This window comes from Tricharina praecox, assembly GCF_024521635.1.
Source record: "Tricharina praecox strain CBS 144465 chromosome Unknown BZA05scaffold_11, whole genome shotgun sequence".
Lineage (NCBI taxonomy): Eukaryota > Fungi > Ascomycota > Pezizomycetes > Pezizales > Pyronemataceae > Tricharina > Tricharina praecox.
This window is the reverse complement of record NW_026250413.1, coordinates 823,320-847,415: the sequence shown is the minus strand read 5'-3', so window position 1 is coordinate 847,415 and position 24,096 is coordinate 823,320. Positions and strand designations below refer to the sequence as shown.

Here is a 24,096-nt window from a genome sequence, read left to right as displayed (position 1 = left end):
GGAGCCTTGCCCGACTGTGCCGTTACATCAGCGTATCTTTTTGCGGTGTTCCATGATGCACTGCCTCAGGCTGTCTCAGCCGTATCGAACTTTAATGTGCATCGCCCGCATCACTGATCACTGTGTAGAGTCTGCATCTTATTTGCTCATTCCTCCCTAATCGTCTCTATGCTATGACTATCTATTACTGTGTTTCAATCACTTCCGAACGAACCGCTCTTGCTGTAACTACGTGAGCGTCTGTTGGGGTGTAACAATTATTCACACGCTCATTTTTGGTACGATGGGTGGTCACGACTCTTGGTGCAACGACAGAACTACTCACATGATCAGAAATCTTGCCCCCCTTACCTACAAAAACATTATTTGAGATTAGATCTGTGGCTGAGAATAAGCAATCAACCCTATGTCAAACAATAGATTTAATTGACTGAGCCACCCCCAGCCACTGATCGAATCTCAGATACTATCTTTGCGGGAGGGGGGGCAAAATCTCTGGCCGTGTGAGTACACCCCTGCCTTGTCGCGTTCTTATGTCAGCAATGACTTGTCCGAACCCCAATCACAGCCTCTCACTCATAAATGACAGCTGATTTCAAGCTCGAAATGAGGCTGGGTTACTGTCATAGATGCTGGTAAACCGCCATATGGATGGTTCAATAATACCTTACCAGAGCCATTCTTTCGCTCGCTACTGTTCGCTATATTTCGCTCCGACACGGATTTTTCGGCTAGTACAAATCACGTCAATTGATGTCACTCGTGTAGATCGTCAATATGGAACAATCTACGCCCCATCGCTGGCAAGCATTACGGCTTTGTCGGTCTGTCTTCCGAGTGAGGGAGCTCATATTTCATTTTAATCTCTTCCTTTCTTTACTGTCGTGCCTGATGGTAGGCCGCACCTCGCCCCGCCCGAAGACCGACCAACCGTTCCACAAGTGACACCCTGGACACGGTGAGTGACATGATAGAAACCCAACACCCCGCCTTGCCGGACCACAGCCCGCCGTCACACTCCCGCTATGCGTCTTCTCGGACTATTCCAGTTTATAGCCGCCGGGCTTGCGCGATGCCGTTGATCCGGCCCCCCACGTTCCGCTAAATGTTGACTCGGTTACTTAAACTTCTCTAGCCATTCCACATTGGCAATTCCGAACAGCCTTTCACGACATCTCGGCCTTATGCCGCTCGTTTTGAAGAGCACACGAACGAGAAGCTCCAGCGCATTCCTCCACTCCCCCGGAGTCACGAAAGTATATGCAACTTCTCTTCCGCAGCGTGAGCAAGTACAGGCTTGATGATGCCACCGGCTTCCTCCACGTAGTGTAGAACTGCGTCGCTACCCGAACCGGTTCAATACCTTCACCGGGCTTGATGGAGGCATGTGGTAGCCTACCTCTTTGATACCGCAGTTGAACAAAGATTCTTAGTATTCACAGAAGTCCCTCCTGGCTGTCTCGCACCATGAATGAAGCACGACTGCCACAACACTCAATTGGAAATCGTGCCCCCTTTCGTCCAGGGTTGGTACACTCCAGACGGCTTATCCACAGGGACTCGGGGCATTTGAGTGACCACCCATGGTCTGGAGGTTGGAAGCCGTGCACCAGCCCCCCCTCCGAAACTTCAGCGACGGCTCTGCAGTGCCATCGGAAGCTCCATGCTCAATATGGGCTGCTATTTACCGGGAGCCAGCTCAGACTGCGCAGAATCGGTGTCCCGTAGCCCATGACCGCCACCGCGGTCGAATGCCGGGAAATCTATCATCAGATGCTGTGAGGGCCTGGTGCCGGTCGCCGGGCAGTCAATCATAGTCAGAACAACTTAAACGACCATTATGCTACCGGAACGTCCGACAACAGGGAGCTGAAGCGATATTTGGTGGAAATTTTACCTTCGACCGTAAAATTTCTGCAGTGCTGCCGCTTAGATTTTGCAGTCGGCCTCGTCCGAGATACTGCTATCTAGTAAGTTTGATGCCCCAGCCGTCGGGCCATACGAGACGGTTTTGGACAGAAATTATGTCCAGCCATAGAACTAACAGTAACTGTAGGACATGGTTTTAGGCGATGGTAATGCTCATAATCTCATTGTCCTCGGTCAATACCCCGCACTCTCACCATGCAGTGCACTTTTTGTTTAATCATTAATTGCTTGCGACCTAAACGGATCATGGCAATATATATACACACTCCGATTCCACACCACTGTCCAACACGACTTTCATCGAGCGGCCTGATGTGGCTTTCCCCACCCCCTTCGCCCTGGCCTGTCCCATGATAGAAGTACCTAGAGGGCACCGAGGAAATGATAGGTACTAGGACAAAGCAGCTTCCGCTCCTTACTACCCCGCTTTGCCCTTTGCCTCTTCCACAGGATATGCCAAGAAAGATGGTGTCGGGAGGAACAGCTGGAGTGACTCCGGCTCCTCGACATCAGCACCCTCCTCCTCCTCTCGCCTCAGCTCTGATTCCCTCTCTGCTCGCTCACCGAGCTCTCACTCGGACACCTCTTGCTGCATCTTCCTCAGCGGCCTCTGGGATCCGTCTGCCCACATCAGTGGAAGAGAGGAAGTCTAGGATGGTCTGCCTGCACTGCTCCCCTGTGGTTATCCGAGAGTTTCCAACTTATCCTACCGGAAGAACACCTATTTCACCATGAACTATCAGTGCTGGGCGGTAATATACTATCCATAATGCTCATATCATAGTCTTGAAGTAATCTACCATGAAGTAGATGCATATGAATGATAAATTTGATGGAGAATTGACCGCTGGCTGGCGGCGGTCAAAATCGGTTGGGAGGCGGCGGTCAAACTCGGTGGAAGGGAACGGTACCTTTGGCTGTACCGCGTGAACAGTACCGGCGATGACCGTCCCGTACCGACCGACCCTACGCTGTACCGTGTCTATGCTCCGATGAGGGTTTTCCCGGTACCGGCGCATTACAAGTGTGGTTCAGTGCCGTGAGAAGCAGTACGGACATTCGCTGAATAAAAACCGCTGGTTCTAATCGGTACTAGTCGTTAGGGTACTTTAGGTATACGGTACTCGCGCTGGGTGATCACCCAGGTGAAAATAGACCCCGTTGCGTTGTGGATTGTCCTAGAGTGACTCGACATGACGTGGTCCCGAAATGGCACCCCATAGGTGTGGCGGAGGGTGGCGATGTGCTTCCGTGCCTGAATGATGACTCTGCTAAGGGCGTGCCACTGCTTCCAGTGCTCGGGCAATAGCCGCCCATTACGCATCATACGCCTCCTGCTGGAGTCCCATGTTGACCTTGCGTCTCTTCCATTGAGTGCCGCGACGCCAGACAACAGTGTAGCCGGCTGCTCTGGAGTCCATACGGGATACATCTGTGTACATCGAGAGCCCTGGGGCTGTGGGCCTACTGCGTGCGCGCTGGCTGCGAGTTCCTCGTCCACGGTGACCGTGCAGTCATCTCAAAATTTGTGCTGTCTAGGTGGAACGGCGGTACTCTACTATACATGGTACCCTACTGTCGGAATAACCATGCATATACGTTTGTTCATCGTTTTTTCGGCAAATATACACCGTGCCCCACCACAAAGGTCCGCATGTTCCCGCATGCCACATGCAAAACCCTGCACAGGCGGGAGTGTTCCGGTGAGAATTTCTTTCCGCCGGAATTTCGGGCTCGGAAGCTTGACTATTCCCCACATATGAGAAATGCTCTCCCGAGGCTATTCCCGCTAGCCAAGTAGGAGCCTAGGTAGGTGATAGCCAATAGAAAAAGAGAGGGAAAGGCGGTCTTCTCATCGTTTCTCTTGAATTCGACATGGCGAGGGGACCGATGGTGCGGATGCGACGGTGTTTGATTGTGGAGAAGGCCGAAAGAGCCGAGCACGGAAAACAGTGCGGAACGTGCTCCCAGGCTCGGCGGAGATGTCTCGGGCGTATGTAGATCATAAGCACCGTCTGTGTTACATACTCTGATCCGTGCTTCGGAGATATCTAGAAGATCTAAAGCAAGCTCTCCAGGCCCAGCGATCTCCACCGCCGCCAGTGGTCTCGTCGTCTACAGGAATTACGGGCCATTTAAATCCCATAGGTCTTTTTCAGCGGTCTAGAGACCCTTTTCAGCGGTCTATCTGTCGTAAGCTGGGTACATAGAACACGTCTCGGGGGGTGAAGAGTGCTATTCTTCAGCCGCACCCTTGGTCGTCCGAAAGAAGCCTATCCTATCTGGGAGAAGCGCCTCATCAAAAAAAATCCCACTATTATTTTGCCCAAATAACAATTGTTGGCTGCACTACCGTCCCAATGGTCCCCATCCCCCTTCGCCCTGCATCAGCTCAGATCATTCACGCCCGGGCTACCCGCGCGATAGAACGTTGAGACTACATATCCCATTCGTCCCCCGACTTTCTCTCATTCTCCTTCTCTCTTCTCCTCTCAACTCCAACCACCGGAACCTAACGACGACACGAAAAAAAACATGGCGAAGAAGCAGAACATCCTCAGCACCCCGTTACACGGAATCTACATTCCCGCAGGACTCCTCATCCTCGGTGCGGCAATCATCGACCGGTACTATGTTCCGTACGCCATCGGTCTCGCTGTCTTGTTGGGTGGCTTCAAGGTGCTGCGAGGAAGTAAGTGATCACCCGCCCTTGACGCCGAATCGTTGTCGACTCGGTGGCCTACTCGTTCCTGAGATCTCGGAGAGCTAATGTGATCACCAACAGCGCCTTCCAAAGTCCTCAAGCCTGACCAGTTCCAGGAGTTCGCGCTCGCGGACAAGACCGTGATCTCGCACAATGTCGCCATGTACTTCTCCCCCCTGGTGTTGCCTTTGCCATTGACCGATTACTGACGGCGGTGTAGCTACAAGTTCACCCTCCCTCACCCCAACGCGATCCTCGGCCTTCCCATCGGCCAGCACGTCTCGCTGGCCGCTACCATCGACGGCAAGGAAATCGTTCGCTCGTACACCCCTACCTCCTCGGATGCGGATCGTGGCCACTTCAACCTCCTGATCAAGTCTTACCCGACCGGCAACATCTCCAAATACGTCGCCAACATGAAGATCGGACAGACCATCAAGTGCCGCGGCCCCAAGGGACAATTCGTGTACACCTCCAACATGGTGCGCGCCTTCACCATGATCGCCGGAGGAACCGGAATCACGCCCATGCTCCAGATTGTCCGCGCCATCACCGAGAACCCCGACGATAAGACTCAGGTCGACCTCATCTTTGCGAACGTCAATGTGGAAGATATCCTCCTTAGGGAGGACCTGGATGAGCTTGCGGCCAACCATGACAATTTCCGTGTTCACTACGTCCTGAACAACCCCCCTGAGGGATGGAAGGGCGGTGTTGGTTTCGTTACTGCTGATATGATCAAGGTACGCGCATGCATCCATTCCCCCTGATTGAGTTCCTTTTGCTAATGCTAATGGAATAATAGGACTGGTGCCCCGGCCCCGCAAAGGACGTTAAGGTCCTCATCTGCGGTCCTCCACCCATGGTCAGCGCCATGAAGAAGGCTACCACTGCGCTCGGCTTCGAGCCGGCGAAGCCCGTTTCCAAGCTCGACCACCAGGTTTTCTGCTTCTAGAGACGCTTTCTATATCTAAAAAGAAAAACGGATTTTTTCTCTTTAATTTTATGTCCCTTACGTTCTGGAGCGTGTAATTCGGTAGATCACATTATTTAGCTGGAGTACATGGACTGTTTTCTGAGAGTTTGAAAAGTGAGAGCACGAGTGATTGGTACTGTCATTTTCATTATAAAGTACAAATTCTCAGCTTTTCTCTACCACTCAAAAGTCTGCGGTGAGAGAACACAAGACGAAAGACAGAAAAACAGGCGCCATCCCAGAACGTAAACGAGATATAGCAAAAGAAGATACAAAAACACGCTTATGAAATATCCATAGAATCACCACCGGCCGTAGCCGGGTGGAGGCTGACCTTCCCCTCCTCGCCGATGAACCGCTTCTCGTAATCCTGCAGGAACTTGACGCTCCGGTTGGAATCGAAGAATAGCTGGTAGCTTCGTTGCACATCGGCCACATCGACGACCTGGCTCTTGCGCTTTGTGGCGACGAGCGAGGCTGTCGTGATGATGTGGCTGGCGTACCGAAGCGACGTCTCCTGTCCGATTTTTGTCAAGAGCGCCAACGCGTCGGGAGACAGCGTGACCTCCTCCTCCTGGGCGCGAATACCAAGGATCTCCCGGATCTCATCGGGGCTATACGGGAACGTCGGCATGATGAGTACGCGGTCAAGGAAATCGAGCGGCAGGCCGTGAGGACTCCGGTAGTTCGTTCCACGGATGACGGTGTTGCCGCGGTTGCTGGCCATGATCACGATGGGTGCGAGTTCGCTCTCCAGCGCACGGTTGATGTAGGAGAAGCATTCGATGTCGAGCATGTGTACTTCGTCGATGAAGAGAACACCGGGCACTATCTCGGCCTTTCCTTCCTCTTTCCATTCGCCGACTTTGGTGTTGATCTGGTCGCGGACCTCAGAGCGGATCTCACCCGTGTCGCCAGAGAAGAGCGCAAGGAATCCTTGCGTGCGCGAGTTGATCACGTCGATTTCGTGTAGTGAGACGGTGTGGATCACTTCTTTGCGGGTTTGGATCTCGCCTTCGGGACACTGGATGAATTTCGTGTCAGGGCCCATGGCGTCGTAGTCACGGGATTTGGTGAATGAGCGGCCGAGCTTGGTGATTTTTCCGGAGGACTTGTCGATGCTGATAATGTCGCCGGCCATCACTTTCTCCTTGCTCAATGAGTCGATCATCTTCGTGCCTAGGTCGTACATCGTCTCCATGTCTTGCGTCTTGAGCGTGAGTTTGCCCTGCTTGTTGCCGCCAGTGACCGAGCGGTCAATCTGGATCTCTACCACTTCGCCCTCAATCACTTCGGTCTCCTCTTTTATCCGCACGCCGATGGATCGTCGGAACGCTTGTGTCAAGGCTTCGGTCTTGGACATTTCGAGGGAGAAGATCTCGGAGGCGGCTAGCATAGTGAAGGGAACGTCCGGGCCGAGGGATTGCGCCATCGCCATTGCGATCGCAGTCTTTCCTGTACTGTTCACCTCATCAACACACCACCCGCAGGTGGGGGGACACACACGCGGTTTAAGCTTACCTTGGGGGGCCGGCGAGTAGAACAGCGCGACCAGCAATCTTTCCTTCCTTAACCATCTGCAGGATCACAGCAGCAGCCTTCCGAGCCTTCTGTTGCCCAACCAAACCCTGCGATGTTGCACGTGCCTCGAGAGTTTCGGTATCGATTCCGAGACCGCGGATGTGCGAGTGAGCTGCTATTAAGTTCATGCCGCGGATTTCCTTGGCTTCGCCGACGGTGGTGATTCCTAGGTTCTACGGAGAGCCGTTAGCTACATTGCACGTGTGCTTAAGATGGAATGAGCTTCCATACTGCCATGATGAGAATATGCGGTGTTGTGTGAGAAAGTGGAGGGGTTGAGACGTGAAGTGGGTTGACGTGTGGTGCCTGGTGCGCGATCCAACAAAGTCGAAATCAAAGAAGGTGCGTGTTCTGTGTGTCTGAGATCATTTTATTTACCCGGCATAGGGACAGGAACGTCTGGGGGAGCGATACGCACCAACCGCCACGAGGCCTTGATTCGGGACCATATCAAGACCGGCTACTCTTGACACTTTCCCCCTTTGAGTCTCTTAGGTAGACAGAGTAGTTATTCCGCTCCACCCGATTCCCATCTACGTCGAAGTCCCTCATTCGCTCCATGTTCTCCTACCATCGTTCCCTAACTCCTTAATCCCCTAAGCTTCCCTTTTTGCTCTCTACATTTCGTTTCCCTTCACCGAATGCACGCTGCGCGGTTGCAGCACCCTTGAATCCGCTACGATGACCACGCGGTCGCAGAAACAACAGCAACAACAGCCGCAGCAGAAGAAGAAACCTTCGGAGTATCAATCGATCGCCGGTCAATTCGCTGCTGCAAAGGAAACACAAGCACGGGAAGCGGCATCCGGACGCTCCAGTGAACAGATCAAACAGCGGAGCGCAATTCAGTTGACCAATTTCAAATACAACCATGGCCTTCTCGTCGCATTACTGCTGAGCTTCTTCTACTTACACGGCGTGGGATTGTTCCTTTTCACTAAGGGCTTCCTGTTGACGCGGCTGGTGCTCGAGCACAAATCCTCCTGCCAGATCTCACCGCTTCAGGCATACGGGGATGCGCCGCTTATCAACTCAGAAAATGGCTGTTGGCATCCGAAGACCTTCAACAAGGCGGTTGTGGTAATTGTCGATGCGCTGCGATACGACTTTACCGTTCCGTTCGTTTCGGAAGACAACTCGAGCTTGCCTCTCCACTGCCACAACGCCTTCACGACGCCATACGAGATTACCTCCAAACATCCCGAGAATTCTGTCCTTCTCCCGTTCATCGCTGACCCGCCCACTACCACGCTACAGCGTCTGAAGGGGCTCACGACCGGCACGCTCCCTACGTTTATCGACGCCGGCAGCAACTTTGCCGGTACCGCTATTGAAGAGGACAATGTCATCGCGCAGCTCAAGTCATTGGGCAAGCGGATGGCCTTCATGGGCGACGACACGTGGATGGCGCTCTTCCCAGGCTACTTTGAAGACGATATGAACCACCCGTATGAGAGTCTGAACGTTTGGGATCTTCACACTGTCGACAACGGCGTGAACGAACACATTTTCCCCCTTCTGGACCCAAAGAACTCGACGAAATGGGATGTTCTGTTCGCGCATTATCTCGGTGTGGATCATGCCGGCCACAGATACGGCCCCGATCACTTCGCCATGACCGAGAAACTGACCCAGATGGACGGCATTATCCAGCGGCTGGTTAGCAGCATCGATGACGAGACCCTGCTGATTGTCATGGGAGACCACGGCATGGATCCCAAGGGCGATCACGGTGGAGAGTCACAGGGCGAGATTGAGGCCGCGCTGTGGATGTACTCCAAGAAGCCAATATTTGGACGTCTACCGGAAGCTCTATTGCCCAAGGACGAACCTCGGTCCGTAGCTCAAATTGATCTTGTTCCCACACTCTCGCTTCTCCTGGGAGCACCCATCCCGTTCAACAACCTGGGAGCACCCATTGCGGAAGCTTTCCTCGGAAAGCGAGGCGACGAAGGGATGAAGAACTTGGCTACTGTCTCCCGGTTGACGTCTGCCCAAATCAAGCGGTACCAACGAGAGTACGCCGGGCCGGATTCGGAGGAGGATCCACTGGTGAAAGCTTCCTGGGATGACGGTCAGGCCAAGTGGAACAGCGTGCGAGGCAAGTGGAAGGTCACCGGAGACGAGTGGCAGGGCATCTACAGGGACTTTTCCACCCTTCAGCAAGAGACTCTTCGCATCTGCAAATACCTCTGGGCGAGGTTTGATTTGGTTAGCATGGGCGCCGGCGTGTCTGTATTGGCCGGCAGCATTCTGGTCCTGGCGATCTACGCTAGGGGATTCGTGGGCGACAACATGGAGCTCACGGATGCGCTTCTTAAGAGGATTTGCAATGGACTCAGTGTTGGCACTCTTGCTTCCCTGCCAGTGGCTTTCACTCTCAGTGAAAAACTGGAAGTTCCAAAACTGCATGCGATTCTGTTTGGCACGGCGATGGGGGCTATTCTCGGCTTTCTCTTCGCTAGCATTCAAGTCCGTAATAGGCTTGCATCCGTCCTACCAACCTCTGGCTGGGGATTCCTTTCCCTTCTCCTCACAGTCCTCAACTCGATCATGTTTGGCTCCAATTCGTTCACCATCTGGGAGGACAAAACGCTCACGTACTTCATCGCTACCTTTGCAGTTGCCACTTTCGTTGCCTCGCAAAGAATTAATGACTCTGCGAGCCGGATTTTGGGAACCTACCACTCCATCATGCTCCTCATCCTCACCCGTGCGGCTTCGTTTTCACGACTGTGCAGAGAGGAGCAGATGCCCTTTTGCGAGAGCACCTTCTATGCTTCTGCTACGTCCTCTGTATCGGCTCCATGGACTTTGGGCATGCTGTTCGTCATGGCCCTGGTGCTTCCGTCGATCGTCAGGTCATTTTACACCGGCAGCAGATCGTACGAAGGACCGGCGCCATTCTTCATTGGTTGGGCTTTCCGTGCAGGACTTTTCTTGATCGCGATTTTCTGGACTCTTGATTCTGCCGACAACGGTTCCTGGTTCCCACAATACGACGGGATGATCAAGGGTACAAAGATCGTCATTGCCCAAATTGTGCTGGCTGTGGCCCTGGTCGCTGGCCATGTCGGGTTTGGATGGTCGTCCCTTTGCCTTGACATCGATGTCCAAGACAACGAGGTAAAGCCGGAAGAAGGAAAGAAAGTGATGTCCGCCAGTGGGCGTACCGTCACAATCCTCGGTTATGCCAACGCCCACGGTAGCCGATACTTTCTCCTGGTTGTTTGTTGGGCTCTGGCCCTCATCCTCCTCCAGAAGCCGATGGGTGGACTCTCAATGGGTATCTTGTTGTGGCAGATCCTGACGGTGCTGGAGCTCATTGATGTCAACAACCTGTCATCCTCTTCGATTGGACCTGTGGTTTTGGCGCTGCTGGGCAATTCCCACTTCTTCTCCACCGGTCACCAGGCTACGCTCTCGTCGATTCAGTGGGAGTCCGCCTTCATCCCCCTCACTTCAATCCGGTACCCATGGTCGCCGCTCCTAGTGGTGGGCAACACACTCGGTCCGCAGATTCTCACGGCAATCGCAGTGCCGCTAGTCGGGCTGTGGAAGGCGCCGCCAAAGAAGGCACAGGACGATGAGGAGGGTGCATTGGGCAGAGTAGCTCGGGCAAGTGCCACATATATGCTCTTCCAGGCAACGATAGCAGGGGCGAGCATGGTTTGTGCTGGGTGGTTGAGGAGGCACCTGATGTTGTATCGCATCTTCAGTCCAAGGTTCATGTTGGGCGGTGTTACATTGCTTGTGACAGAAATCGTGTGTATTATTGTTGGTGTTGGAGGTGTGAGATGGAATTGGGCGGCGGTTGGTGAGGTGTTTGGATATGCGTAGTGAATGTATCAGGATGAAGGAGATCATAGATGTAATACCGTATGTGCCGTTAAACTTGTACTAGTTAGTAGGGACGGGGATGGGGATGTATCACCCTCCCGAGGAGTTCAATAGAATCATCGAACAAATGCGCTGTGCTTGTGCTCGATTTCTATTGCAGAATATCAATGTTTCACAAGTTCGGCGTTGATGAGGTGGATGATCCCGGCGAAGCGAGAGTCCCCAACGCTTGGCGTGCATGGGCCCAAACACCTTGAGCTTGACGTCGTCGTGGACCTTCCCGCGTGTGTTCTAAAGGCCAACCACATGCAATGGCGCTGACTTCAGTACGAAAGAACTCCACACCCAAAAGCTCCTCAAAGCTCCAGAACTGACATGGGATCGTATCGCAGTGGAAATCCTTCAACTTCTTCGCCGTGACAAGTGTCCGCGCAGCTGACGAGCCCGAAAATGCTCCGCCGCCATTTGAGGTCCGGTCCACCCAGTTCGCTCATCTGTCGCCTCGCACACGAATTGACGTCGTATAGGGCGTGGACATAACTTCACTCGCCGCCGGCTCCGACAACCTCTTTCTCGGCACGTCTGACAGTAAAGTACACGTCGTCAACTCCTCGTTCAAGATCATCCGCACCTTCTCCACGGCGGAAGCGGGGTTCACACAGGGCGGCGGAGCCATCACGCACCTGAAACAGATCGAGGGAACGTCATTACTCGTTACCATCAGTGAGGATTTATCCTCGGAGCCCGTTCTGAAAGTCTGGGCGCTCGATCAGATCGATAAGAAAACTGGCGATCCGAGGTGTACGAGCTCGCTCACGATTACGAATGGGAGGAAATATTTTCCAGTGGGTACTTCGAGTGGAGTTTCGGTGATGGGGAGGGGGCTAATGGAAGGGAATGACAGACGACAGCTTTTGCGGCGATTCCTTCGCTCGCGCTGTGTGCGGTCGGCTTCGCGAATGGGACAATTACGCTGATACGCGGCGATCTGGTACACGACCGTGGATCGAAACAGAGGATTATTTTCGAGTCCGAGGAGCCGATTACGAACCTTTGCTTTTCGCCGCCTGTGGATGGTGGGAAGGGACATCGAGGGATTCCAGGCAGCGAGGGGGGAGAAACTCTCTACGTCTCTACCACGGCGAGGATCCTTACACTCATTACGCTGGGGAAGGCGAGTCATCCGGCGAAGGTGCTCGAGTCGCAGGGCTGCGGAGTGGGTTGCATGACCCCAGCGCTGGACCTTACGTCCGATGAGCGAGGATTAGTCCATGAGGGAGGCGATATCGTGGTCGCTAGAGACGATGCGCTATACTTCTATGGGCCGAATGGGAGAGGCGCTTGCTACTCCTACGACGGGCCGAAGCAATCGGTGAAGGTGTTCAAAAACTACATTGCACTCGTGCAGCCGCCGGCTTCGCGGCCATCAACTGCCATGGCAACCGGCAAAGGACAGGGTGTTTCGGATACGCTCAGGCGGCTGGTCGGAAAGTCACCTGTGAATTCAGCATCCGATGAGTTGTTTGAGACTACGAAGTTTACGTTGCTGGATACGGAACTCAAGTTCATTGCGCACTCGGAGAGGTTGATTTCGGGTGTGAAGGAGATGTTCATCTCCTGCAATGACTTTTTCGTTCTCACGCTGGACGGGAAGCTTTACCGGTACCATGAAGTCGGTTTGCAGGAAAAACTCGATATTCTCTACTCAAGGAATCTGTATGTTCTCGCCATCAACCTGGCCTCGAAGGCTGGCATCAAGGAGTCGAAATTGCGGGGTATCTTCCGGCGGTATGCAGACTATCTCTACGGCAAGGGAGATTACGACGGCTCGATGCAGTGGTACATCAAATCCCTCGGCCCAGCAAACGAAGAAGGCGTCAGCACCGTCATCCGCAAGTTCTTGGATACCCAGCGAATCCACAACCTGATTGAGTACCTCGAAGAGTTACACAAGCACGATGCCGCGACATCCGACCACACAACGCTACTGCTCAACTGCTACGCGAAGCTAAAAGATATCGACAAACTTGAGGCATTCATAAAACAGTCCCCTGAAGAAGGCCTCAAGTTCGATGTCGACACGGCGATAGGCATGTGCAGACAGGCTGGATACTACGAGCAGGCGGTGTATCTCGCCGAGAAACAGCAGGAACACGACATCGTCGTTAGCATCATGGTCGAGAATCTTGAGAATATCAATGGTGCTCTCACTTATATCCAGAGACTCGACCCTGACGTCGCGTATCCGAATATGATGAGGTACTCTAGGGTGTTCCTGCAGAAGGCGCCGCAGCCGACTACGGAAATGTTGGTGGAGTATTATAGTGGCAAATATGTTCCGCGCACGAAGCCAGTGCTCGAGACTACTGAGCCGCAGCAAAGGGAGAATGACGGCGGCTTCCAGTCGTACTTGAATACCTCGCTGCTTCAGCAGCTGCCGTACATGGGTGGCAACTCACAATCGAACACTCCAACCCGAAATGGTGGCTCGGCCTCGGGAACAGCACCGACGGAGTCGCCAGGAGAAGGTGGAACTGTGCCACTTGTATTGCCAAAGCAGTACCCGCTCCCGAAGCCACGCACAGCGTTCTCATCGTTTGTGGATCATCCGGCCGAGTTTATCGAGTTCCTTGAACGGATCGTACAGGATGGAGAGAGCACTGGGAAACTTGCCGAGAATGATAGGGTTGATATCTACAGCACGCTGTTTGAGATATACCTGCACAGTGCGAACGCCACGAAGAATAAGGAGGAGAAACGGAAGTGGGAGGCCAAGGCGAAAAAGATTATTGAGAGCAAAGAGGTACTGTTCGAATCCTTAGATCAAACGAATTTGTTGAACTAAAACTCTCGACCACAGGCGCTGGTAGATACATCCAACGTATTGCTGCTCTCCCATTTAGCAGATTTCAAGGACGGCACCACCCTCGTACGAGAAAAGCAAGGCCTCCGCTTCGACATCTTCCGCTCATGCTGTTCTGCCGGTGACACAGCCGGTGCAGTCCGGGCACTCAAGAAGTACGGCTCCGAAGAACCGGAGCTCTACCCCGCCGCACTCTCATACTTCACTAGCTCGCCGAAGGTCCTCCGCGACGTGGGCGAAGAGGAGCTGGAGCGCGTCCTCAAGGTCATCGACGAGCAGGGCCTGATGAAACCTCTACAGGTAGTGCAGACACTCAGCAGCAATGCCGTCGCCACAGTAGGAATGGTAAAGCGCTACCTCGGTGATACCATTGAGCGGGAGCGACGAGAAATTCAAAATGTACTCCCTCTCTTCCTCCTCACCCCACTCCCAGCTAATATCTCACCCAGAACCGCAAAATGATCGAAACCTACCGCTCGGAAACGACAAAGAAAACCTTCGAGATCAGTGAACTCGGGTCGAAACCAACCGTCTTTCAAGCGCAGCGCTGTCAGGCCTGTAGTCTAACCCTGGATCTCCCCACAGTGCACTTCCTGTGCAAACACTCGTTCCACCAACGGTGTCTCAACGCCACAGACGGCGAGAACCTCGAGTGTATTGCGTGTGCGCCAACCAACCAGACCATTCGCACGCTCAAAAGGAGCCAGGATGAGGCGGCGGAGAGACACGATTACTTCAAGAGTACTCTTAGTGACGGCAAGGATAAGTTTGGAGTCGTGGCGGATTTCTTCGGGAAAGGGGTCATGGCAGCGCCGCCGCCGCTTGGATAGGGATAGTGAGACGCAGAAGAGGCGGTGTAATGACAATTTTACGATGCTATGGTTGATATCTGTTTTCACGCCCATGAGTTATTAGGAATGTATGTATATAAGTCATAGATCGTTCTAATACCTACCACAACTCCCCCACTGGTCACCCATCGGTACAATTGATCAATACGCCGCAGCGAAATGATCGATCAGTAGAGAGGGTGACCACAAGCCAACCTCCAGAACCGTATTTGTATCTGGTTCAGCTGCAAGCAGAGTTCATATGTGAAGGCTAATTACTCGCCGAAGAATCCGGACTTGGACAGCTAAAAATACGACCGCTCTTCACATCTGGCGGTGGGTTGTCGTTGATCGCGGCTGTCAATCTAACCGCACTCATCCTTACCCTACCCCTGCCCCCGACCGCCTCATCGCTACGCACTCGCACCGGTAGCTGGTTGTGCCACAGTTGTAGGTTAGACACTAGTTACGTCGAGCTCATGTCTCGCAGCACCGTCAACCCCCGCAATGCCCTCGACAGCCCACGCCGCCGTCTCCCATACCCCCAATCCCGATGACGACGAGACTTCCGCGCCGCCGCCGGCCGTCAATTCTTGCACCACGGTGGCCGAGCTCCAATTCGCGCTCGCGTACCTAAACGCTCAGGAACACCTCGTCGCCTCCCGCCTGCAGAAACTCCTCGCTACGCAATCGGAGCTGACGCATTCGATCTCGCGGCTGGACCTGATCCGCGCGCACCTGGGCACGCAGGTCGTCGCCGCGCGGTCATTGTCGAATACTATCCTCTCCACCGCGGCGACAACCGCGAACCGTGTCTCCTCCGCCGTGAAGCGGCTCGATACTGAGCAGTCGCGTGTGAAGGCTACGCTCGAGGTCGTCGATCAGATCTCGGAGCTGAAGGCTTGTGTGCTGGGCGTTACCGGGTCCATGGGCGCGCCCCAGGATTGGGAGACCGCCGCGAGCTACCTCCACCGTGCTAGTAAGATCCCGAGGGAAATCGCGGCTGGGGAGTTCGCCGAGGAGATGGTCGCTAGTGCTGAGGTGCCGGATCCCCCTGCGGTCACTCTGGAGAATGCCGCTGAGTCCTTGTGCGGACTGTTCTTGAGGGAGTTTGAGAAGGCGGCGGCGAATGCGGATGGGGAGAAGGTTACTAGGTTCTTTAAGCTGTTTCCGCTCATTGGGAAGGCCAGTGTGGGGCTCGATGTCTATGGGAAGTATGTTTGTGGAGGGGTGTCGACACGGGCGAGGGCGGCACTCGCAAATAAGCCGGAGGATACAGTGGGGGACTTCTTCTATGCGACAGCAATGACGAGACTCTTTGAGCACATCGCGACTATCGTAGAGCAGCACGGTACTCTCGTGGACAGACATTATGGCCCAGGGAAGATGGTGAAAGTGATTGAGCGGCTGCAGGTAGAGGCGGACACACAAGGTGGCATCATCATCGACACGTTCATGGACGAAAGGGGAATGGATAGGAAGGTAGTTACTGCCTTCCACGCTGTTACTGGGATGCAGTTGCTGAGGATCGCCAGCTTACCGATATCAAATCCTACGCCTTCTCGTTCCTAGTGCAGTCGTTTCTCCCGGGCCCGCGGGCTGCGCTCGGTGGGGCGTCGAGGTCGAACTCACCTGCACCTGGCGGAATAGCGGCACCGGATAACGAGGATGAGGGGGTGGATGTCAAAGAAGTTGACATTCTCCTGACAGAAATCGGCGTGATGCTTGGACGGTGGTCACTATACTGCCGCTTCCTCGCCAGGAAGTGTCAGGTGAGCAGCACGTACTCTTGTGCCGGTGAGCGTATTAACTCATCCATCGTAGACCCAACTGGAGCCATTGGATGGAGGACAGCCAGGCCTCCTATCTCTCCCGGCCGTGATTGCGAACTCTAACCTCTCCCAAAAAGTACAGGACCGACTTGTCAGTTCGTTCAACATAATGACCACGTTCTTCTGTCGCCGCTCCGTCGAAAAAGCCTTCCAGCTGGACGAAGCACCCACCGACCTTTCCCTCTCCCTCGCCTCTCCACCCTCCACCTCCTCAAACGCACCCTACATAACCTCCGCGGTCGACGACGTGATGTACATCGTCAACAAGCTCCTCCAACGCTCCATCGAGACCTCACAGCGGGCGCTCGTAGCCAGCGTGATCTCCACGGTCGGTCGAGTCCTCGGCTCCGACTTCGTAGGGATGATCCAACGGAAGATGCGGGACGAGAGCTACCCGCGGTCCACATCCTCGAACACGCCGCCGTCCGACGAAAAAGTCCTCAGCTTCCTCGTGCTAATCAACAACCTGGACACGGCGTCCGAGTACCTGCACCGGATAATCGACGGCTTCGGCGACGACCTGCGCGACCTCTTCCCCTTCGAGAGCGAGGCGGACTCGGTCCGCGAGGCGCTAAGGAACATGGCCGTCAGCTTCGAGGCCAAGACCGGCGAGCTGATCAACGACGGGATCATGGTCGTTTTCAACCAGGTGGTGAAGCCGCGGCTTCGCCCGCTGCTGGCGGATGCGTTTAGAGACGTCGATTACGTAGTCTCCGACGAGGAGGCGGCAGCAGCAGACGACGGAATGATGATGATGGATGGCGACGAGTCTGCGGACAACGCCGAGCTCGTCAAGCGAAGGTTCAGGGAGGGCTGGGAGGCACTCATGACGCCGCTGAAACGTATCCTCACCGATAAGGCGTACACGCGCCTCCTCGCCACGACGGCAAATTACTTCTCGAAGCTCCTGGAGAAGCGTATCTGGGGGTATTCTGGGCGGATCAATGAGCTGGGGGCTATCAGGCTCGAGAGGGATATTGCGGGGATAGTTGGCGTTGTGGTTAGAGGCGGGCGCTACGGCGTCAGGGATACGTTTGTGCGCTGCTCTCAGATCTGCTTGGTCGTTAATATGGAGGAGGACGAGGTCGGCGGGATACTGCGGAAGGGCGAGATGGACGATAGTGGCGTTGAGTGGAGGCTTGAGGTCGACGAGAGGGCAAGGGCGCGGGAGATGGTTGTTAGAGGGAGATAGGATAGGGCTTGTAGTTGGCATGGATATCCAATAGAGCGAGCGGTGGCATAATAGCTTCGTCTAACTGCAGGTATATATCTACCTCTTACGCTGACGATTCCACCGCAGATGGGGCGGAACCTTGAATGACCTTCCTCCCGTCCCACGTAACACCGCTGACTCTCCACTCCTCCCCCCCCTCTGCCTCCGCAGCACCAGCCACAAACTCGCACGCATACGCCGCACCTCGTAACTGCTCCCCCTTCCAGACCAGGAAGTACGCAAACTCCTTCGTCTGCTCGCTCCACATGCCCTTTCCCCTCCTCCTACCGCCGGGATACACGCTCCAGCTGAGCTTCATCTTCCCAGCCTCAGCGGCGGGCCGTACCACGACGCTGCTGATAGTCGAGTCCGGTAGCCCGTCCTTCTCCAGCGTCGACATGAGCACCTCGCCCAGCCACAGCTCCTCGCCCGCCAGCGCACCGCCGGAAAAGAACACGCCCATTTCCACGACTGTGCTGCCGTCTGCATCGCCGTCCTCGGCGAGATTTGGCATTCCGCTGCCCCATACCCGCCCCGGGTAGTGCGCCTCCAATGGAGACGTGCGCCGCGAGGTTGCGCCGGTGGAAGGGTGCCGTATGTCCCAGTATACACCTGCGGTGGACGACGTGGCCGCCCTTTGGAACTTGTACGTCATGAGGAGGTTCTGGTCTAGCGCTACGGAGAGCCGGAAGAGCGGCGCGAAGGTGGGAGATGTGGATGGACTGCTGGCCGAGGTTAGAGCGAGTTTTAAGGACCAGCTGCCGGTCCACGCTTTGGTGCTGTCGAGACTGTGAGATATCTCTGTTGTGGAGGGGAAGTGTGGGAGCAGCGATTGCGCCCCCAGGTGGATCCATTTTGTTTCTGAGATCAGCTGGTGATGTTAGCTTCCTGAGACAGGAGTAGGAGGGGCGGGGGAGGGGGAGAGAAGTACCTTTCCCTTCATAAACAGCCTATCTCCAAACCCGCGATTGAAGCAAGTATAGAATCCATCTCTCGAGCCCGCCGGGTGTGCCACAACATGTTCCCCGACCACGCCCCAAAACTTCCTCTCCACGCCTCTGAACCCCAGGCCCTGAAAGTGCTCCCACGTCCAGCCCGGCGCAAACAGCGCCGTCGCCTGCAGCCCCGCATTCCTCACTTCCTTCAGCGGCTCACCGACTCCAAACCCGCCGCCGCCCATACTGCCGCGGCCGTAACAATCGATTCCCATGAACACATCCTTCGTCCTGCCCATGGCCTCTGCCACCCGCTTCGTGGCGATCAGCTCCCTCGTCCTCCACCAATAATTCGAGAACAGCGCATCGGTCACATGGAGCCAGGGTGCATTCAAGAGCGTGAGTCCATTCTGGTAGTGAACACTATTCAGCACCGTGAGAGCATCATACCAGACTACGGTCCCGCCCTTGACCTTTATTCCCGCCCTCAGCTCCCCCAAAAACGCCTGCATCACCCCCACCCGCCACTTCTCACGCGGCAGCTCCGCCTCGACATTAACGAGCCACCCATCGAAACCGTAGGTTTCGGCCATACGCACCAACTGCGTGGCGAAGAAAAACTCGCCCTCGGAGCCCTTCTCGAACAGGCGCCCAGCGTCCGCTGACGCCTCGTCGTGCTCGAATAGCAGCGTCCCCAGCGAGCGCACGCCGTGCCGGTGACACACGTTCGTCCAGGGCGCGGGAGGCACCACTACCCGATAGTGCGCGAAGTATGCGAAGTCCGTGGCGAGGTGAAGGTACTCTGCCGTGTAGGGATCCTCGCTGCCTTCAGGGTTTGTTACGCCCTGTGTACGCTCCGTAGGGTGGTGCCCGCCTCGGTAGTCGTGGCAGAGGAGTACGCGGCTGAGTTTGGTGTCCGGGGGTGAGGTGGCCGGGGCCGGGGCCGGGGCCCGTGGGCATAACGGCGTGTTCGAGATGTTGCTGCTGTGTGTGGACGCGGATTCAGGGCGCCAGTCGGCTAGTTCCTGGGATGGGGTTTAGGGTGGATACGGAGGATGGGGAGGATGGGGAGGATGGGGCCCGCGAAGACGGAGCGGGTAGTTACACACTTGCATCGACGAGAGGTAGATGTAGTCATCGGTGGCCGGCATCGTATATAGCAGCCCTTAGGTGGGTGGGGGCACTGGGGGGCGGGCGGGCGGGATGGCGGGTAGGGCGACGGGTAGTGGGGTAGTTAAGGCGGCGGGTAGTGGGGTAATGGGTATGGCGGGGTTGATGGGAGGGAAGCCTGAAGGACCAGGGTAGGTATTTCAATGCAGAGTATGCAGATGCTTACTTGCTTATATACTACCTATCTGCTTTGTACGAGCTGAGGTCGATTTTGCAGCCCTTGGATCGTCGAGATGGATTCTGTCTACTGCAGCGGGGCTGGGCTGGGCTGGGCTGGGCTGGTGATGCGGAGACGGTGGTGCCGCGGGGATAGGTGCTGTATTGCGGTGGTGGGTTGGAATGGACGTACTCCTGCGAGACTCCTCGCCGGTCTGGCCGCACGCCTACGGAGCTGGCAGGAAAGGTCGGGTTTGTGGCCGCCATAGGTAGGCTCAAGCCTTCACCAGCCACTTCGAGAACTCAACAGCCATACCGGCGGCCCGAGTGACTGTGCAGATCATCGTTGGATCAGCCACTAGCAACAAGTGTGAGGCGCCTAGTGGCTAGTGGATTTAGGCGAGGAACGAGGCTCATCGTTAATCACGTGGGAGAGAAGTGATGATCTGGTGCGATCACCATCCGCCTCATACAAGTCTGTCTAGCCTAACAGATGCGGACCATGTCGTTGGCATTGATCGTTCTCTCGCTGGTTGATCCACTTTACTCTGGGTGGTGACCCGTCTCCGTGGCTCCCCCGGAAGGCCACTTGGTGTCGAATCCCCAGTCCTTGCACGAGAGAGACCGCCCGGGGACTTCCTTCCGCTTGTCGCTGATTCGCCGCTTAGAGCAGAGGCAAGCTTTGCATCCCGCATCTCTCGTTGTCCTGAAGCCATTCGACTCTGTGGCTTTTGATGGACTGCCTACTAGTACCGTTCGGTACATACCAGCAGTTCCTGAGATGCGTTGTCAGGAACATCCGGATGAGCCCATGCTCGCTTTCACAGCGTGGCCATCCGATTCTTCCGCGGCCAGCTTGGCTCAACCGTTGGCGATCGAAAAAACTTCGATGGTGGGCTCGAGCTGCGGGTAAACCAATATGCACCGAGTGAGAGGCCATGCTTGACGATGGAACGACGGGCGGAAGCTCTATGTACATAGGATTTCTCCCCATGCATTTCTAAAATCTTATTGCTTCTGTGTTCGCTTCGCGGCCTGTGGTCGGATAGTGGGCCCGTACAGCGGTCGCCGGCCGCCGCGTGCTGGGACGTGCGGATAGTTGTTTAGTCATGTACGGCACTCTAACTCCAGACTTCTTGGGACAGTATCGAAAACCGATACCCATTGCAAGACTTTGACACAATTTAATGGTGGAGATTCACCATCCACAGGCGCGAGGATGCCGCGAGTGAGGACCAATGTCTAATTGTGGGGCCGTCCTGACGCCGGTAGGTAATCGACAGCTAACGATTTGCTCGCGTGCTCGATTTCACGAGCTTCTCCTCATCCATACGGTGGCCGTCTTCTGAGCGCGCCTGTGAATAAACAGTCTTTTTCTTTCTTCCCAATGCTACGTAATCATCAGGGACCGAGGGAGTACTCTTTGTACCAGAAGAAACTTCACGCGCGGGTCATTTCCCCACTGTCCGTCTGTCTTCCCCGCAACCTCGGTTCCCAGTCGGAGTGTCCGGTTCGGTCGAGACCACGCTCACATGCACATGCCAAATCACGAAACACGCCTACCTCTCTACAGCCAGCCAGCCAACCAGCTGGGCAGTCATCAGATCACCACACCTCCTCCTCCACCACCGACCCTACCAGCCGATAATACCGAGACAACAAATCATACTTGTGAATAAAATACCCGTGCAATAATAAAGTCCCTTCTCTTCCCTTCTCTACATACTCTACTCTTACGACTCCTGTTCCTGTTCCTGTTCCTGCATTCTTCCAACTGCCCCCGTACCTGAGCTCAGCTTCAATCAATCGAACGACTTCAACACCATGTCTGACAACGTATGTCCCTCTCCCCGTCCGTGTCAACAAGGCCGTTCTAACAATCCACAGGTCCTCCACGCAGTAGCCGGCGCCGGTACTCTCTCCCCTCTCGTTCCACGATTATCGCGCAGCACTAACACCCACCTCTAGGCGGCGGCGTCCTGTCCATGGTCCTGACGTACCCACTAATCACGCTCTCCACCCGCTCGCAAGTCGAGTCCAAGCGAGCACAGACCACCGTCCTCGACGCAACACGTCACATAATCCAGCGCGAGGGCTTCAGCGGCCTCTACGCCGGGCTCGACTCCGCCGTCTTCGGGATCTCGGTCACGAACTTCGTATACTACTACTGTTTGTCTCACCTGGCTGGTTTCGTGTGTGTGTGTTTGTGTGTGTGTCCGTGTGTGTGTGTAGCTCGGTGCTGACGCAAACCAGGGTACGAATGGTCTCGCGCAGCGTTCGAGAACGCCGCCGTGAAGGCCGGTCGCAGCCGGAAGCTATCGACAGTGGAGTCGATGATCGCCGGTGCGGTTGCTGGGTCCGCGACCGTTCTGATCACGAACCCGATCTGGGTAGTGAACACACGTATGACGGCGCGCAAGCGGGGAGCTCCCCCGCCCTCTCCGAGCCTCAAGCCTACACTGGCAGAGCCAACGCCACGGCCCGCGGCGCCCACGACCATTGGCGAAGTCAAAGCGCTGCTGAAGGAGGGCGGCATCGGCGCGTTCTTTGCCGGCGTCATGCCCGCGCTCGTGCTCGTCATCAATCCCATCCTGCAATACACGATCTTCGAACAGCTCAAGAACCTGCTCGAGCGCCGGCGCAAGCGTAGCGTCACACCCACGGACGCGTTCTGGCTCGGCGCGCTGGGGAAGCTCGTCGCTACCGGGCTGACGTACCCCTACATCACTGTCAAGGCCCGCATGCACGTCGCGGGCAAGAATGAGCACGTATCGGTGCTCACGGCGCTGAGGAAAATCGTTAAGGAGGAGGGATGGAGCGGCCTCTATGGTGGCATCGCCCCGAAACTCGTACAGAGCGTTATTACCGCTGCGTTTTTGTTCGCGTTTAAGGACGCCCTGTTTAAGGTCGCCCAGGCGACGCTGAGGAATCGCCGCGCCCAGGCGGCAAAGCTGTTGCTGCTGAAGAAGTAGATAGAGTACGTGTGTGCCGTGGAGGGTGTAGGATAAGGTGCTTTGTTTTTATCTTCTCGCCGTTAAAATTGGTCTGCTTTTGGAATGGTCTTCTTGTTTTGTCTTGTCTTGACTTGACTTGACTCTCGAGCAAGTGAGTGAGTGAGTGAATGCGGGTTGTATTCCAAGCCTACGACTACATACTACATATGTGACGAATTGATGAGATACCTACACAAACCGTTATTGCTGCACATATGTAAGTGGGTGTCGCCGGCGATGGTGCAGCCTTGCAGGGGCCGATACCGAGGTTTGGAGCTTCAGAGTGCATGATATATGTACATTAGGATGTATATACAAACTGTCACCACTGCATGTGGTTTATCCACCCACCCAGAGTGTAGAGTAAACTCGTCGGGACTCGGCAGGGACGACACAGGGAGTACGGGAAACATGAACGGTCACTCACACCGCATTTCGATTCGGTGCCGAAGACAAGTTATAAGTTACAACTTATTGGGTGAGGTGACACCTGAAGGGCAGGAAAGATTTCATTAGTGTTCGCCATACAGCTGGGTAGTCTGGAAAGGGTGTATGCGGAATGAATTGATCTGTATCACTCTCTCTGGGTGAGATATAATTAGTACCTTGTGTGTACGAGTAGGGCTCATAGAGATGGTGATGGTTCATATTGCACATGTCTACTATGTCACGGCAAGACTCACTCCGCGTATGTATCCAACGGACTTGGCTTCTATGGACAGTGGACAGTGGACAGTGGATACTGCAATGATCCTACAAACAAGCTGAAGATGTGTAGAGTGAGATATAGTGGTTCCGGGAACGATATGGTCTACCCATCATACCTACTCGGGAATTGAGGCACCACCTTTCACCGTGGAATAGGACGCTGAATTCTCGGGCAGAGTCATTCCTCACTCTTACATATCCTAGGTACCCTCCCGCTTCCCAGCTGGGTGAGCAATGGCAAGTTCATTACTCGATGCTTTCTGTACCGTAGAGTGTCCGTTTAAGTGCGAAAAGCAGCGGATGCCTTACATTTCTCATCAAGTTACAGGAACGGCTTCGTCGTCGCCCTGATATCTTACAAGTTTC

General features: G+C 55.0%; 7 protein-coding genes across 7 annotated transcripts; 5 read left to right on the top strand and 2 right to left on the bottom strand.

Annotated features, from left to right (window-relative positions):
- The first annotated feature begins 4,127 nt into the window (after nt 1-4,127).
- BZA05DRAFT_397494 (uncharacterized protein) lies at nt 4,128-5,738 on the top strand. Its single transcript, XM_051483625.1, has 4 exons — nt 4,128-4,621; nt 4,715-4,796; nt 4,854-5,376; nt 5,439-5,738. The coding sequence occupies exons 1-4, from the start codon at nt 4,465-4,467 to the stop codon at nt 5,586-5,588; spliced, it is 912 nt and encodes a 303-aa protein (XP_051339799.1). The 5' UTR covers nt 4,128-4,464; the 3' UTR covers nt 5,589-5,738.
- Nucleotides 5,407-7,493, bottom strand: BZA05DRAFT_41368 (transcriptional regulator). The gene is made up of 3 exons (XM_051485208.1): nt 7,425-7,493; nt 7,131-7,363; nt 5,407-7,069 (listed from the first exon to the last, which is right to left on the bottom strand). Exons 1-3 carry the CDS (start codon nt 7,425-7,427, stop codon nt 5,893-5,895), a joined length of 1,413 nt encoding a protein of 470 aa, XP_051339798.1. The 5' UTR covers nt 7,428-7,493; the 3' UTR covers nt 5,407-5,892.
- Nucleotides 7,494-7,605: 112 nt separating this feature from the next.
- On the top strand, nt 7,606-11,155 carry BZA05DRAFT_397492 (uncharacterized protein). Its single transcript, XM_051483624.1, has one exon. It carries the CDS (start codon nt 7,872-7,874, stop codon nt 11,028-11,030), a length of 3,159 nt encoding a protein of 1,052 aa, XP_051339797.1. The 5' UTR covers nt 7,606-7,871; the 3' UTR covers nt 11,031-11,155.
- Nucleotides 11,156-11,311: 156 nt separating this feature from the next.
- On the top strand, nt 11,312-14,861 carry BZA05DRAFT_353212 (uncharacterized protein). Its single transcript, XM_051481336.1, has 6 exons — nt 11,312-11,356; nt 11,423-11,500; nt 11,558-11,875; nt 11,935-13,833; nt 13,891-14,292; nt 14,343-14,861. Exons 1-6 carry the CDS (start codon nt 11,342-11,344, stop codon nt 14,721-14,723), a joined length of 3,093 nt encoding a protein of 1,030 aa, XP_051339796.1. The 5' UTR covers nt 11,312-11,341; the 3' UTR covers nt 14,724-14,861.
- A 309-nt stretch (nt 14,862-15,170) lies between these two features.
- On the top strand, nt 15,171-17,790 carry BZA05DRAFT_41282 (COG4 transport protein-domain-containing protein). Its single transcript, XM_051485138.1, has 3 exons — nt 15,171-16,205; nt 16,259-16,495; nt 16,548-17,790. The coding sequence occupies exons 1-3, from the start codon at nt 15,231-15,233 to the stop codon at nt 17,745-17,747; spliced, it is 2,412 nt and encodes an 803-aa protein (XP_051339795.1). The 5' UTR covers nt 15,171-15,230; the 3' UTR covers nt 17,748-17,790.
- Nucleotides 17,791-17,832: 42 nt separating this feature from the next.
- On the bottom strand, nt 17,833-19,854 carry BZA05DRAFT_444838 (glycosyl hydrolase family 85-domain-containing protein; the record flags this gene model as incomplete). The annotated part of the gene is made up of 3 exons (XM_051486944.1): nt 17,833-18,639; nt 18,700-19,728; nt 19,813-19,854. 3 exons carry the CDS (start codon nt 19,852-19,854, stop codon nt 17,833-17,835), a joined length of 1,878 nt encoding a protein of 625 aa, XP_051339794.1.
- A 1,670-nt stretch (nt 19,855-21,524) lies between these two features.
- BZA05DRAFT_397485 (mitochondrial carrier domain-containing protein) lies at nt 21,525-23,291 on the top strand. Its single transcript, XM_051483623.1, has 4 exons — nt 21,525-21,865; nt 21,917-21,941; nt 21,998-22,198; nt 22,283-23,291. The coding sequence occupies exons 1-4, from the start codon at nt 21,854-21,856 to the stop codon at nt 22,999-23,001; spliced, it is 957 nt and encodes a 318-aa protein (XP_051339793.1). The 5' UTR covers nt 21,525-21,853; the 3' UTR covers nt 23,002-23,291.
- The last annotated feature ends 805 nt before the right edge of the window (nt 23,292-24,096 follow it).

Bases quoted from the DNA above. Each gene is read 5' to 3' on its own strand.
- BZA05DRAFT_397485 (XM_051483623.1), top strand. The intron at 21,942-21,997 runs GTACTCTCTCCC...ACCCACCTCTAG, and splicing joins CCACGCAGTAGCCGGCGCCG to GCGGCGGCGTCCTGTCCATG. The intron at 22,199-22,282 runs GTTTGTCTCACC...GACGCAAACCAG, and splicing joins GAACTTCGTATACTACTACT to GGTACGAATGGTCTCGCGCA.
- BZA05DRAFT_353212 (XM_051481336.1), top strand. The intron at 13,834-13,890 runs GTACTGTTCGAA...TCTCGACCACAG, and splicing joins AGATTATTGAGAGCAAAGAG to GCGCTGGTAGATACATCCAA. The intron at 14,293-14,342 runs GTACTCCCTCTC...TATCTCACCCAG, and splicing joins AGCGACGAGAAATTCAAAAT to AACCGCAAAATGATCGAAAC.
- BZA05DRAFT_41282 (XM_051485138.1), top strand. From the start codon at position 15,231: ATGCCCTCGACAGCCCACGCCGCCGTCTCCCATACCCCCAATCCCGAT. The intron at 16,206-16,258 runs GTAGTTACTGCC...GAGGATCGCCAG, and splicing joins AAAGGGGAATGGATAGGAAG to CTTACCGATATCAAATCCTA. The intron at 16,496-16,547 runs GTGAGCAGCACG...CATCCATCGTAG, and splicing joins TCCTCGCCAGGAAGTGTCAG to ACCCAACTGGAGCCATTGGA.
- BZA05DRAFT_397492 (XM_051483624.1), top strand. From the start codon at position 7,872: ATGACCACGCGGTCGCAGAAACAACAGCAACAACAGCCGCAGCAGAAG.
- BZA05DRAFT_41368 (XM_051485208.1), bottom strand. The intron at 7,070-7,130 runs GTAAGCTTAAAC...TGAGGTGAACAG, and splicing joins CTACTCGCCGGCCCCCCAAG to TACAGGAAAGACTGCGATCG.
- BZA05DRAFT_397494 (XM_051483625.1), top strand. From the start codon at position 4,465: ATGGCGAAGAAGCAGAACATCCTCAGCACCCCGTTACACGGAATCTAC. The intron at 4,622-4,714 runs GTAAGTGATCAC...GATCACCAACAG, and splicing joins CTTCAAGGTGCTGCGAGGAA to CGCCTTCCAAAGTCCTCAAG. The intron at 5,377-5,438 runs GTACGCGCATGC...ATGGAATAATAG, and splicing joins TTACTGCTGATATGATCAAG to GACTGGTGCCCCGGCCCCGC.